Source organism: Anarhichas minor, unplaced genomic scaffold (genome assembly GCF_050575085.1).
Source record: "Anarhichas minor isolate MPS153535 unplaced genomic scaffold, ASM5057508v1 ptg000022l, whole genome shotgun sequence".
NCBI lineage: Eukaryota > Metazoa > Chordata > Actinopteri > Perciformes > Anarhichadidae > Anarhichas > Anarhichas minor.
The window spans coordinates 3,483,619-3,497,901 of NW_027466468.1; the positions used below are offsets into that span (position 1 = coordinate 3,483,619).

The 14,283-nt window shown below is 43.5% G+C and overlaps 1 protein-coding gene across 1 annotated transcript in view; it reads right to left on the reverse strand.

Annotated features, from left to right (window-relative positions):
* The window catches only part of LOC142955147 (TGF-beta receptor type-2-like), a 40,504-nt gene continuing 26,221 nt past the window's right edge, over positions 1-14,283 (reverse strand). The window contains exons 8-10 of the mRNA XM_076096533.1: positions 8,260-8,401; positions 1,386-1,513; positions 1-1,015 (exon numbers count right to left, since the gene is read on the reverse strand). Of these exons, the coding sequence (XP_075952648.1) occupies positions 755-1,015; positions 1,386-1,513; positions 8,260-8,401 (531 nt within the window). The 3' untranslated portion in view covers positions 1-754. The remainder of the gene's footprint in view (positions 1,016-1,385; positions 1,514-8,259; positions 8,402-14,283) is intronic.

The following is a 14,283-nucleotide window of genomic DNA, read 5'->3' on the forward strand; positions in this document are numbered from 1 at the left end:
TTTTAAAAATACATCTCTATGAAGTCTGTAGGATCACGTTTCCCTTTTGTTTGGGCTTGATTTGTCTCTTATGTACAGTCACTGTCTCTATTTACATTGTGCTTGTTTTTTGTGGCAAACAAGGTTGTAAGTATAGCTGGGTAAAACACACACACACACACACACACACACACACACACACACACACACACACACACACACACACACACACACACACGAACACACACACACACACACACACACACACACACACACTCCTTTGGATTCCTTGCTGGTTGCGGATGGAGTCCACAGCATCGTTAGTGTTAAGGCCACATCTCCGCTGACACTTTGGCTCAAAGTCAAAGACACTTTTGGACACAGAAGTGTCTCACGGTAAAGTGCACATGAAATGTCTTTGGTTCAACAGTTATCGCCATGTTTGTCTCTCGTTAAGAGAGTGACCTTTCTGCTCAGAGAGAATATAAAAAAGAAACAAAAAACATCTTTCTCTGTGCATCTTTGGAAGCTTCCAGTTAACTTTGGCTTTCTTTTTTTTTGGCTCTTTAGCTTTTCAGCTGATTAAGGCAAGTTGTTGCGCGTTTAAAAGCGGTGAAGCCCAAAAGCGCCACCCACAGTCTCTTGTGATTCATTTTTTTCCTGGGGTAGAGTAAGATATGACGCTGTCCCGGGACGTCCAGGAGCTCAACTCCTGACTCCAGAATAAGTGCCTTTGTTGGGGAATTAAAACTAAAAAAGGTCCGGTCCCCCCTTCTCACTTCTCGTCGCTCACTGAGCAGTCCGCGGCGGAGACGTCCTGTATCTGGGAGATTTTCACCTCCTCCCCGGGGATCCCCACCTCCATGGGGATCTTCAGCTCTGCGGGGATCTTCTCCGCCGAGGAGCTGCGGCTGGACAGCTTGTCCATCTCGTCCTCCAGCTCTGAGATGCGCTCGGCGACGCAGTGGGCGGTGAGCCGGGCCTCGGGGTCGTGGTCCCAGCACTCCGTGATGGTGGCGCAGATCACCGCCACGCCCTGTCGAAGAGAGGAGGAGAGAGTGGAGGAGGTGAGATTTACCAAGTGTTTGGGTGAACATCAAGTTACACAAAACCACCTATAGTACTACTACACCAGAGCATGTTTCCTTCCTGCTAATGGAACATTTGCTGCATGACATAAAATCATGTAAGAAAAAACACACATTAGCAGCAGACTGTATGCAGTGTTGATGGTTCATATTCTACAAAGGAAGGTCCCAAGGTGACGACAGTATCCGTCAATAATAATGTTGATGAATGTGCTTTCGTCCATGTAAAAAATAAATACTATGAAAAGGGTAATTCCTAGATAAGTGATCAATAATGGTTGGTATTCCCGCTCCGGTTATTGTCTGTGTTAGTCTGACCTGATGTCTGATCCAGGTGTCGGGGATCTCGGGTCGTCCTCTGTCCCTCAGCACGCTGTCCTTCATGCTCTCCACACAGGGGTGCTCTCGCACCTTGGAGCCGTACGCTGGCTCGTAGTCCTTCACCTCTGTGGACACAACAAACAAGCAAATATCAGATTTTGAGGTGAAAACAGAAATGTAAAAAGAGGAAGACAGAGGGAGAGAAACAGGTGAATAGGAAGTGTAATAAAGAAATAAATAGTTTCATGATGTCTCCGTGGGAGGGAAAAAGATCTTTTTCTGAAAACGTCAATTCAGCTACCGCGAACAAGCAATTAGTCTAAAACCTCAGACTGTAGAGAGCTCCGACGTAACAATCCCTAGTTTCTGTTTAGATTATTTCATGTCGAGGAACAAGCAGAGGCAAAAAGAAAAAAAATAGAGAGAGAAAGGGAGATCATGACGTCGAAAACTATGAAAAATTCAAAACAAAGTTCCGGGATTGGGTCCAGACATCATGAAACCGAGCTCACAACAGCTGCAGTCTGTGTTCAGCCCCCCGAGGAGAAGGGCTCTCTGGATCCTCACCGTTGCCGTGAAACGAGACACTAGCTGCTGCACGGTCGTCCATGAAAACGATATGTAAATATCTAACAAACAGTGTAAGGGTCATGTTCTGTGTACTCTTCTCTTGTTCTTACAGGTCATACTTTTTATGTCCTGTATTTCACAAGCTGTCAAAAACAAGCTCAACGCTCGCTCAACGCTCACTCGCGGATAGCTCAACGCTCGCTCAAGTTGTCGTTTGAGACTTCAGAGGCGGGGATGAAATGGACAGCGTTATTATGAATCCTACTTAGGCGGCAACCTCCGGTTCTGAAGAGCAAAGCCATAAGGAAGTGTCTTAAAACTTGCATTCTCTCGAATGGCCATCAGGGGGCGACTCCTCTGGTTGCAAGAACCCGATTCTATGGAAGTCTATGAGAAAATGACTCTACTTCTCTCTTGATTTATTCCCTCAGTAAACATTGTAAACATAAGTTTATGGTCTCAATCTCTAATTTCAAGTCTTCTACAGCATGATGTTCATTTAGTAAATTATGGTCCATTTAGAGTCAAATAGACCATAAAGCAGAGTATGCTTTAGGGCGGGGCTACCTTGTGATTGACAGGTTGCTACCGCTACCAGAGCTGTATACGGCGTCTCTGCGTCACTAGTCGCAAAAAGCCATGTTGGCGATGGCCAAAATGTCGAATTCGAGGCTTCAAAACGGCAGTCTACAAACCGATGTGTGATGTCACGACGACTACGTACACTAATTACACACAGTCTACGTGTAGCTTTAGCTTAGCATATCATGTACGCTTGTATTTAAGACCCCGTATGAAATTCTTTCAAAATGAGGCGTTTTTTATCAAACAACTCACAGAGAAAACGTTTAAGCTTAATTAGCCAGCTAGCTAAAGCTGATCAAAGCTGCTAGCGTCAAAGTCCTTTCAGCAAAATCAACAGTCTGCTACATGAGTAGCATTTTTTTGCTACCTCTGTCTGAAATCAAGGACTCATTGAATGTAAAGCTAGATAGACGTAGCTCAGTTGCGGCTGCTAAATTCCCCTTTGTGGTGAGATTACTATCTTCTGGCTGGCCATAATCTGACTCAGCAGCTGCAAATCAATTTTGAATAACACGTGTTGTCCATGCTAATTAGCAGAATGGTATGATGGAATTCAGGAAAAGCCGCAACAGTTTCATTTAAGTGGTCTCTGCCGCTGTGTCCTCAAATACAGGAAGCGGAAAGGTTGGAGTGGAACCCCCGGACAGGAAGTTGGAGGTCTGGGATTGGGACTGTGTGCAGAGAAGCTGACTCTACAGGTCCACACTTCCTGTTTTTGACATGTGGAACTTCCCCAACCGTTTTTAGCATTTTAGAAGCGGACCCAGCCGGGCCGGGCCAGGCCGGGCCTCGTTCCCCTGGAGCTTATTTATGCCAGCTTCTCTGCTGTTTAGATCTCCTGCTGCGGAGCTGGTATAAATACCACACATTTTCCTGGACTGGATGCAGCTGAAAAACACAGAACAGCGCAGAGCGAGCTGACCTAAAAATGAGAAAGCTGGAAACAGAAATAAAAAGAGGTGGAGTGTTTCTAAACATCAAGACCGTAGCGAAAAAGGGTCCAATTTCATGCTCTGATGGTCAATTAGCCTCTTAAAGCCTGCACTTGTCCTCGTATTTCTGAGCGGCATCTGGGACACAGAGACGTGGACAGACACGGAGACTCGGTCCATACGAGAGAAGTGCCGCCTGCTTCCCTTCAGCAGCTCTGGACATTTAAAAAGCTATGAGAAGAATTCCCGTCTTTGGTTTGAGATTTCTAAAGAGACTGCAACCAGAGCCTCAGTCTCACTGTCCCCCCTTTCACTGTCTAGGGGCCCTCGGTTTAAAGGCCGGGTATATCCAATCTGAGGGCGCGGAAGGCGGTTTACGACAGTTTCCTTTGCAGATTATCTGTCTGAGACCTTTTGTGGCCTGGAGGTTAGCAGGAACCTCTGTGGCTGGAAACGCTGTCTGGGATTTGCTATCTTGAAATAAAACACAGCTCCGAAGTTTTGGCGCTCAAGAGACCCAAAACTCTCAACGGGCGTCTCAACATGAGTCTGATCCCACACCGATGGCGGGCGAACGACATCGTGGGAAGCAGAAGTGAACCTGCGTTTAGCTAATGAACCACACCCTCTGGTCAAAAGTCTTTTCTCCGTCCAAACCAAGCATTGGCCAATGTCCAGAGATAGTCTCTAGTAACAGGTTAATCTAGTTCTAACTGTGTCCAGTCCTGAAAATGACTGGTTAGAGAAGTGTCGAAGGACTCTGCTACTTCTATTCTCTTCTACATAATATACCTGAAATTTGGGTGATGAGCACTCAGTTATCGTTCGTTCTCGGTGGTGTGAAGCACAATGCCGGAGCCACAAGGCAGTTAGCCTAGCTTAGCATAAAGACTGGAAGTGGTGGAGAAAGCTTAGCTCGCTACAAAGCTGAAAAATACGCCCACCGACACGTCAGCTGTTATCAAATTATGTAACAAATACTATTTATGGTTTCAAGGTGCAGTCCTGGTTCCCTCCAGCAGTACAGCCTGGGTCGGAGGCGGAGCCGGATCTGAGTCCGTGGACGGCGGACCGGTTGCTGAAGTCTGAGCTGAAGGAGTTTCTGGTGAACCTGCATGATTTCGTCAGATTTTGCTCAGAATCAGTGACAAGCATCAACAATGACTACATAGAAATAGCCAACCTTCACACTGATGGTCTCGTCTACTTATGCAGGTCATATAGAGGCATCTGTATGAAATCTACACCATTTCATAACCAGTTAGAAGTTCCTCATAGTAACTTTAATAGGACCGCCAGCTATTTCCTCCTGCCTGCAGCCTTTATACAACGCTAAGTACCTCCTGGCTTCACACACAGAAAAGTGAACGGGATCAAATATCCCCCCCCCACGGCAAAAAAATGAATTTCTCAAAACATCAAAGTCTTCTTTGTCCTCTGAAACGTCCTCTGTCCATCAGGGTCGCCCCGATCACCCCCTTTCACCGGTCTTCTGCCAAAAAGGCCGCCTCCCTTCATGCACCACAAGCCTTTTTTTTCCGCTTGGCATGGCGCAAAACTCTTTGCCGCGCTCCGTTACCCCTCGTAACCCTGCGCCCTCCCACTGCCACGCCCTGCAGGCTAATTCAGGACACCTAAATGAAATGTTACACAGAGACACACAGAGAATGTGCTATAACCAACAACAACAACAATGCCGGTTCAGCGGTAGTATTTCTATCCACCATTCTGTCCCCTGTTGTCGGGGTGGAGGCAGAGGACGGACACACACACACACACACACACACACACACACACAGACACAAACACACACACAGATTGAGACATAAACGGGGCAAGATGAGGGCGTTTGTGCGGCACACCCCTCTCTCTCGTCCTCTGCTTCTACGTTTCTGCGTCTGAAATAAACACACACATACACACACACACACACACACGCAGACAAACACACGCTTGTTGGAATGTGACTGTCTGGTTCTAAATGTCTCAGACTGTCTAGAAAAAAAGCCCAACTAGGCGGAGGGAAGGAGGTGGACCGGAGAGAGTCCCTCTCTACTCCCAGGAGAGCAGACGGGAGGAAACACAAACGTGTTCTTTTTTTCGTGTGTACTTCAACACCAAACCTCAGGACTTCTTGTCTTGTCCAAACGGTTGTTTGAGGGTCAAGACTTGGTTTCAGATTTGAAAGATAGGTTGGGATTGGTTCCCCCTCTCCATACAAGGAGAAAGTGTAAAGTTCGTCCATACACTGATGACACATCGATTACATTACTTTCTCTGTTGTTTTTCCTTGTTTTTTTATAGCAATAAAACTAATTTAGTTCATTTATCAGCGCCCACGTTCATCAAATAAAAACTTGAGATTTGAGATTGGAGGAGTCTGCTCCGTACAGCAGTGAGAGGGAACCACGGTTTATTTCTTTTTCTGATGTGTTTTTTAGCTGAAACGGGCTACACTGCAGACTGCAGAGAGTTTAACCCTGTGACCACCACCAGCTCTCACCGCCACGATGACAACGCCAAGAAACCTGCAGGAACCTTTCAGTTTCTTGAACAGTAGTCCTGCAATTTAAATTACCAGGTGCTTCTTAGTTGAAACGCAGATAAAAGGTGTGATTCACTAGAACTTTTGTACGGAGCTGCGGCACGAGCCGGCCGATAGTGAGGCTGCCGAAACGAGCCCCGCAGACACACAGCCATCCATCGTTAAAGGCCCAGTGCTTACAGAGACTGAGCATCAGCCAATGTCTGTTCTTGTAAAAGGTCCGGTGTAGTCTCCAACACTTGCGTTGTCACAAGTTTATTCAGTGTTGGGGAAATGTCCTCACCGTAGCATCCCCATGCCACGCTGACTGAAACAATCCCTTCCATCATTTAACCTTCTGGAAACCCAAGCCGTTTCAGGGTGTTGTTTTTGCTCCCTTCATGTTTTATTCTCTGTGGCCTTGTTTTTCACTGCAATATACTGTATATCTGCACCTCTATGGAAACAGCACAATCACGGCTAGAAGTAGAGAGAACTCAAAGATGTCTTTACTGCAGTGGAACACAGTTATAACGCCATAAATCATAACAAACAGAGAAAAGTTAAATATCTTTGGTAATTTATTTTACAAAAAAGAGAAAACAATGGGATCTATATATCCAACATTGTTACCAATATTGGGAAAAATAAATTGAGGCTCCACGTGCTAGTTCCTAGGCTGAGGAGCGCAGAATTTATTGTTTTTGACAGGATTTGGTTCGTGCAAACGGTTTATTTTTGGCCAATTTTTAGATTAGACATGTAGAATGAAGTGATTTTGATACAATATCACAATTTTATGCTTAAATATGTTGTTTTTTTTCTGAGGCGATAAGTTCTATTTTTACAGTTTCTTGCTACGATAAACTGTGATTTAACGGCGATTTATATAAAAAAAGAAAGCATGCCTTTCAACCCCACCAGCTAATTTGGGGTTCAGAGGGTGAGCACGCACACACACACACACACACACACACACACACACACACACGCACACACACACACACACACACACACACACACACACAGCCAGCTGAAACAGGTACAGTATCCACTCCCGCCCTCTCCCCCTGATTTCCTGCCCAAAGAAGGGCAACAGCGGAGTTCAGATCGTCTCCCTCACATATCAGACATTCCTAAGATTCCCGCTGCAGACCTGGAGCTGAGGTCGAGGGGCAGTCCGACAGACTTGACCGTAAACCCCCCCCCCCCCCCCGCAAAAAACAGGAAAGAGTAGCCTCAATCTCCTGTCTGCTCTATGTAGGTCACGTTGTATATATGTATATTTAAGGACTCTCAGATTACAGTATGCACAATCATCATATTGCACAATCGTGTGCAATATGATGATAATTCATCCACTTCCTCTTAAGAAATGGATGAAAGTGCGTCTCTAAATTTGTGGCACAGAACAAAAGTTTTTCTTGCAGACAGTCTGGTGTCATTAGAAGTCTAAGGACATGATCTTGTGTAAGAAAAGTTGCATAACTAATGCGACCTGTATATATTTCTATGTCTTGCATACAGACCTGTCTATAGTCCATTCCAGCCATGCAGATTGGATGCCTATATTACTCATGCTTATAGTTTATCGTGTTCGTCGTAACTAAAACATTAGCAAGATTTTCCCTTCAAGATTCCTCAAAAGGTTTTTCTTTTTTTCTTGTCGGAGCAATGGACATGCCAAATAGATTCCTCTGGTGGTGTAAAATACTGACTGATGTCTCACACTCCAACCACAGACTGTATATAAGAAGTGGACTAAGTCACAGTGACGTCGGCTTGTGGACTATGGACCTTGTGGACATTTTGGATGTCACTACCTTGGCTTTTTGCAACCAGAAGTGACACAAGTGGGTGGAGCTAGATACAATCGAACGGCTTACTAAATGAACATCATGCTGTATTGAAGAAGACCAGTTGTGTACAGCGATAAACATTTCCTTTAGACGTTTCCTGCAAGGCGTGAAGGGGAGTTAATTATCAACAGAAGCACGTGCTGCCTCCACTGCTACATGCCAGGACCGCTGACATTGCTACCGGCCAATCGGATCGCCCGCTGAACTTGTTGTGATGACCCCGAAACGTATGACGCCAGTTGTTCCTGTTGAGTTATCTCAGTGGTTGACACTTCACCTCAGTAGCATCTGTTTTCGTCTCTAAGTGTGTGCTTGTGTGTTACATGACATCATACTTCCCACAGCCTGAAACATGTCATTAATGAGTATGTGTGTGTGTGTGTGTGTGTGCGTGCACTGACCTCCGACGGCTTCACACCTGGACGTCATCTCCCAAAGCACAAGGGCCATGGAGTAGATGTCGGTCTGTTTGAAGGACTCGATGTTCTCCAGGTTGAGTCGGGCCTCCAGCACCTCCGGAGCCATGTAACGCGCCGTGCCCACCTGCGGCACAGAGACACCAGCAGGGGTTAACACGCTGGTACAGACTCATGTCGCGCCGGTGAAAAATTTGTAAAACTTGCAAGACATTGGCTGTCTGGAAACCCTTGTTTCATCACCTCGAAAAAAAACATGGACTTTCTAGTAAACGGACCCAACGTGCGCCTCTCCCACCACTACTGAGATATGATCTCCTTCATGTTGCCGGTGTCGTGTCGAATACGCTCAATATGTTGACCCCCTCACTGTAATAGTGATACTTGTTACCCAGAGAGGTTGTAAGTATGTTTCTAAATAAAAACCTGTGGAGCTAACACGGCAGAGTACGCTAGCACATCATTAACTAGCGTTAGCATTTCTATGCTACGCTAGCTACTGAAGGTATACTGAGGTATACTGAAGGTGTACACATGCTGCTTTTGCCTTTTCATTTTTGGAACAGTAAATAAAGAGCCACCTCTGTGTTCTTTTATTTCATCGTGATGACGTGAAACACTGTGATCTGTAGCTTTAGCTTCTATCTGTTTAATCTGTTTTAACAGCTGAATCAGTTTGACATCCCGGATATATCCTTCAAACACATATTGTAGACCCTTCTGTCTTTTCCTTTCTGAAATTGCTTTTTCATTTTTGAAAAATAATTAAGATATTTATTCAGGGAGTGCAGTTAGTGACAGCGTGGGCTCCTTCGTAGCTCGGACAGCTTGGCAAAGTAGCGCAAGGAACAAAGTACAATATTCTGATAATCACCTTGTCATATTAATTATTACTACTGCAATACAAGTTGGATTTAGCGCCGTCAACCTGTCAGCACAGGTTGCTGATGTAGGCAGGAACATGTCATAAAAACTAATTGGATCAGACGGTTTGCATGAAATCAAAACGGTATAGAGTCGTACACCAAGCCTGTAGGAGCGTGATGTTTACTCTTGTGTGGCTGGTGGCTTAGTGACAGTAAACCTGACTCACCAACTGTCTTCATTCACGATTGGATGAGATACAAGACCCATTTTTGATGTGCGTCATCTGAGGACACGCATCAGTGACTGCAGTCAGTACAGTTGGCTTTACAACGTCAAAAATGACACTATGAACGTTTCTGTTGCGGTTTCTGAGTTCGTTTTAAAATCTTGATGGGATTTCTACACAACCAGAGGAAGGAAAAAGTCATTGTTTTGCAAGTGACAAGTAAGTCTCAAGTCTTTGCTATTAAGTCCCAAGTCAAGTTCAATAAGATCCAAGTCGAGATGAACAAATCCCAAGTCAAGTCCCAATTTAAGACCAACAAAATCTAATTTAAGAACTAAGTCAAGTCCAAACTCAAATCCAATAAATTTCAAATCCAGTCCCAAGTGAAAACCAACAAGTCACGCCCCTCCAGCTAGTGGCTTTTGTTCCACCCCTCTAAAGCAGTGATTCTCAACTGGTGGGTCACGACCCACAGAGGGTCGCGGGCCATTGCCTGGCAAAAAAACTAATAAAAAATCCTGTGCTTTTATTTTGAAGGTGATTTTTTATGCAGCGGAGTGCCGTCTATTCACACTCCTTAACGATATTTGGCGTTAATGCCTTGTAATGCTCATATCAGCAGAGGATAAACTGAAAGCTATACCTCTGTCAAATGACACTAAGTAGACAAATTGAAGACATGTTGGATGACATCAAACAACAGACCACAGCTCGAATTAAGGCAAGTGGTTATTTTGCATTACAAATGGACAGTGGTGTATAGTAACGAAGTAGAAATACTTCGTTACTGTACTTAAGTCGTTTTTTTGGATATCTGTACTTTACTTTACTATTTATATTTCTGTTGACTTTTACTTTTACTTCACTACATTTTGCAAAGAAAACTGATACTTTTACTTCGTTACTCGCTACAAAATTAAATCTATCTTTAGAAACAAAATGAATCATGAGACCAACGTCTAGGACTGTGGTGGAACAGAGACTGCAAGCAAGCAGGTTTGGCGAATCAGTGGTCCTAGCTTGCAAGTTAAATCATTGGTTAATCACGTTAATGCGCAATTGCAAACAAGTGCCCTCAAAGCCGCGGTGTTTTGATTCCCAGGATGCTACATGCTATAGCTAGCGAGCGACAACACGAGTAGAATTCCACACAGGACGGGTGGGACGAGGAGAGGTGGATGGGTCAAACAAACACTGGTGTTTCCTCCAGGAGGCCGCAGTTTGTGCCGTGCGTGAAACGAGAAGCCAATGTTGATTTATTTGTGACGTGACTTCCGTACTTAAGCAACGCCACTTCCGTAGATATTTTAACGCAAACCACGATCTTTTCCTAAACCTAACTAAGTAGTTTCATCGCCTAAACCTTCGTTGTTTCCTGTGAAGATGGAAGTTTATTTTGAAAAGACAGTATGCATGTAACAAGCGAAAACAGACTCATGTTGCTGGACTTTTGCAGGAAAAACGCACGAAAAATGAGGAGTAATATTTCGTAAGATATCAATAAAACGGGGATGAATTAATATCATTGTATAAAGAGAGTGACATGAGAAGATCAATCTCATGTCTGTAAGTTAAATCAGCTATAATCACTCTTTTAAAGTGATTAGTGACTCGTCTAAAGCATTTAAAAAAGGAATAACTTCAATAGAATCATTCTATACAATGTAGCTTCTTTACATTCTAATAGAATGTAGCTTCTTTACATAGAATGTAAAGAAGCTACATTGTATTAGAATTGTCTTTTGAAGATGAACAGGACATTTTTCAGGTTCAAGTAATAACTGGGTTGTTACTTTCGGTGCTGCTTTAGTATTGATCATGTTTTGATATTTGAGTCATTTTGTGGATGATCAGATGGAGTTATGATGGTAGCAGTCGCCTAATTGCAGATTCAGCTTGAGCAAAACCTTTATCTATTGTGTTCAAATCAGGCCCATAGGAGTTTACAAGGCAGGTGTCCTTTCTCAAAACACTGACCTGATGCATCAAGTGGATATTTGTTGCTGAACACAATATTATGCATTTGCCCTCTACATCCTCTAGTCGGAATGAGCATACTTATAAACGCACTGTTACAACTCCTTCATAGTGTCATATTGCTTTTCGGAGAATTATGATGATAAGTTCATAGTAGATGCAAAAGTATACTTATGTACAATATATTATGTTGAACATTGTTGCTCCTGGATGGATCACAGCCAACCCAATTATGTTCAACACAGCTCCATGTCCTTGGTCATGGTGCCACAGCACTTAAAAGAATCAACTTCATAATTCATAATTCTGACCCTTTGCTTTTTTATTAACAGCATTTACTTGTACTTTTACTTTCAATACTTAAGTACATTTAATATCAGAAAATTACTTTTGATACTTAAGTACAATAAATATCAGATACTTTAAGACTTTTACTCAAGTAGTATTCTAATAGGTGACTTTTACTTTTACTGGAGTCATTTTCCAGTAAGGTATCTTTACTTTTACTCAAGTATGGCTTTTGGGTACTTTATACACCACTGCAAATGGACGAATCTACAGACATAACAAACAAAGCAGTTTGACTCATTTAGGTGAAACGTGTGGGACGGGGACTTACAGGAACAATTTCTCTGCACAAGAGAGCTCCCTACACTACGACTGCAGAGGACATTTTCAGCTCAGGTTCAAACTGCACCATCTTTACATTAAATACATTTCAGAAGTTGAACATTTTCCTCGTTTGGGTCGCGGCTTGTCATTAATGGGTGATGGGATGGTGGGTCCCGCAGCCAGACCAGTTGAGAACCACTGCTCTAAAAGTTTAAAAAAAAATTTTTTTATATGAGAAGTATTACCCTGAGCCTTCCACTCAGCACTTACTGTATTCATACTAGTTTGTTGCACTTATTGTATTCCGCTTTGGATAAAAGCGTCTGCTAAATGACTGTAATGTAATGTAATGTAATATGCAATATGCAAATATTTCACATACACGATACCTGAGCACCTCAAGAAAATGCTGTAAAGAAATTGTGGTGACAGCAATTACAATTCACAATATGTCAACCCATTGGCATTTTGATGGTTGAAAAGGAAGGATAACTTTATTAATCCCCATGGTGGAAATTCATTTTTGTTTTTATTCGGGCTGAATGAAATGATTGGACGGGCTTATTACAGTCCTGCGACCGCCACAGATGTCTTCCTTTGTAAGAGCATTTGATTCATTGATTGCTGTCGGCCTTCAGAAAATTTCTACAAATATAACAAAAAAGGTTTATGAAATACCTTACCCACTCTAGCTTTAAGTTTAGTACATTCGTGGTTAAAGTTACAAAGTCGAACAAGCTCGCTGGCAGGATATGTTTGCAAAATAATAGGCGCATGCTGAACCCATTGTTTTTAGACAAAGCATTGTGCGGTTGCCCAATTTTCTTCGCAGGTTTTTCCGATCTGGACCACATGAACACACACAGAGGTTATAATTACAACCTACCAGCTGGGAATTTTTCCAGTTGTGAATGGAACACCATGTGACAGCCACAGATCATCATTTGAACATTTGAATGGATAAAACGACATCACGGAGAGCACAGGAACAAATGTAAAGAACCTGGTGGTCATGGCCAGGTTCAAATGTAAAGAACCTGGCCATGACCACCAGGTTCTTTACATTTGTTCCTGTGTTTGCATGTGCTGTAGGGTTGTACCAAATGTCAATTACTTTACTTTCTAAGCTTCCTTTGAGGTTTTCGAATGAAGCATGTCATATTTTATGACGTCATCATGACCAAACATCTGGCCGGTGGCTAGCAGTTAACGGTGCTAACGGCGCTAACGGTGCAAACAACGGCGCTAACAGTGCCGACAGAGCTAACAGTGTTTACTTGATGGGGAACCGGAGGGTGGGCGCTACGCTTCCGCTACGCTTCCGCTACGCTTCCGCTACGCTTCCGCTACGCTGCCTCTCTCCTCTTTTTATGGTCCATTTGGGTCACAAGTGCTGGTTTAATAAGTTTGTCAACTCTCTCTCACCTGTCCCTGCTGCATTTCCAGCCAGTGAGTCATATACAAGCACAGGACAAAGTCCCACTGACAGGCTGAGAAAGAGATGGAGCTGCCCTGAGAAGCTTGCGTGTCACAACAAAGCCTCTACCTCTTCGTTCATCCCTCAATTGCCTGACTGTCTCTGTCAGATGTCTTCTGTCAGCAAACAAGGTGTGTCTTATCAAAACACCCAGAGGGACTTACAGTAAAGAGGGGAAATCAAAACAAACAGAGCCAGCTCATATCTCACCAAAAAACACACAAAGCTAATTGAATGCAAACAGAGAGAGGTGCCAAAACAGCAGATCATACACTTCCTCTTTAAACCCACAGATGTAGCAACATGCTGTATGCAACGCCTTACAGAAGTACTTTAGTTTTCAACCACTGTCAGTCAAGACAGACAGCGGCCCGTCCCAGGTTACAACTTCAGAAGTGTTGCATACTTGCAAACTCATAAGAGGTGAAAAAGGTGACAAGCATTGGCCAAGACTCGACACGTCACATCAAAGATGTTTTATTGCAAAGATCACGACATCAACTTTTCTCCTCGTCTCACTCCAATCTGAGAAATGCTAAAAGAAACTCTACGGATCTGGACGATTCACGCGGATGACATATTTTGATTCAAAACGGCGAATTTTGGCGAAAAGCGACAAGTTTGCAGGTATGTGTTGATGTCATATTAGGTGGAGGGAAGTAACCAAGTACACAACTTTGCTCTTGTATTTCCATTTCCCGCTGCTTTATACTTCTACTCCACTACATTTTGGGAATTAGGGAATTATTGTACTTATTTACTACATTTAGGACAATTTGAATTACTAGTCACTTTTCAGATTATGAAAAACACATACATCCATGTTTACTGAGGTAATAAATAAATAAAT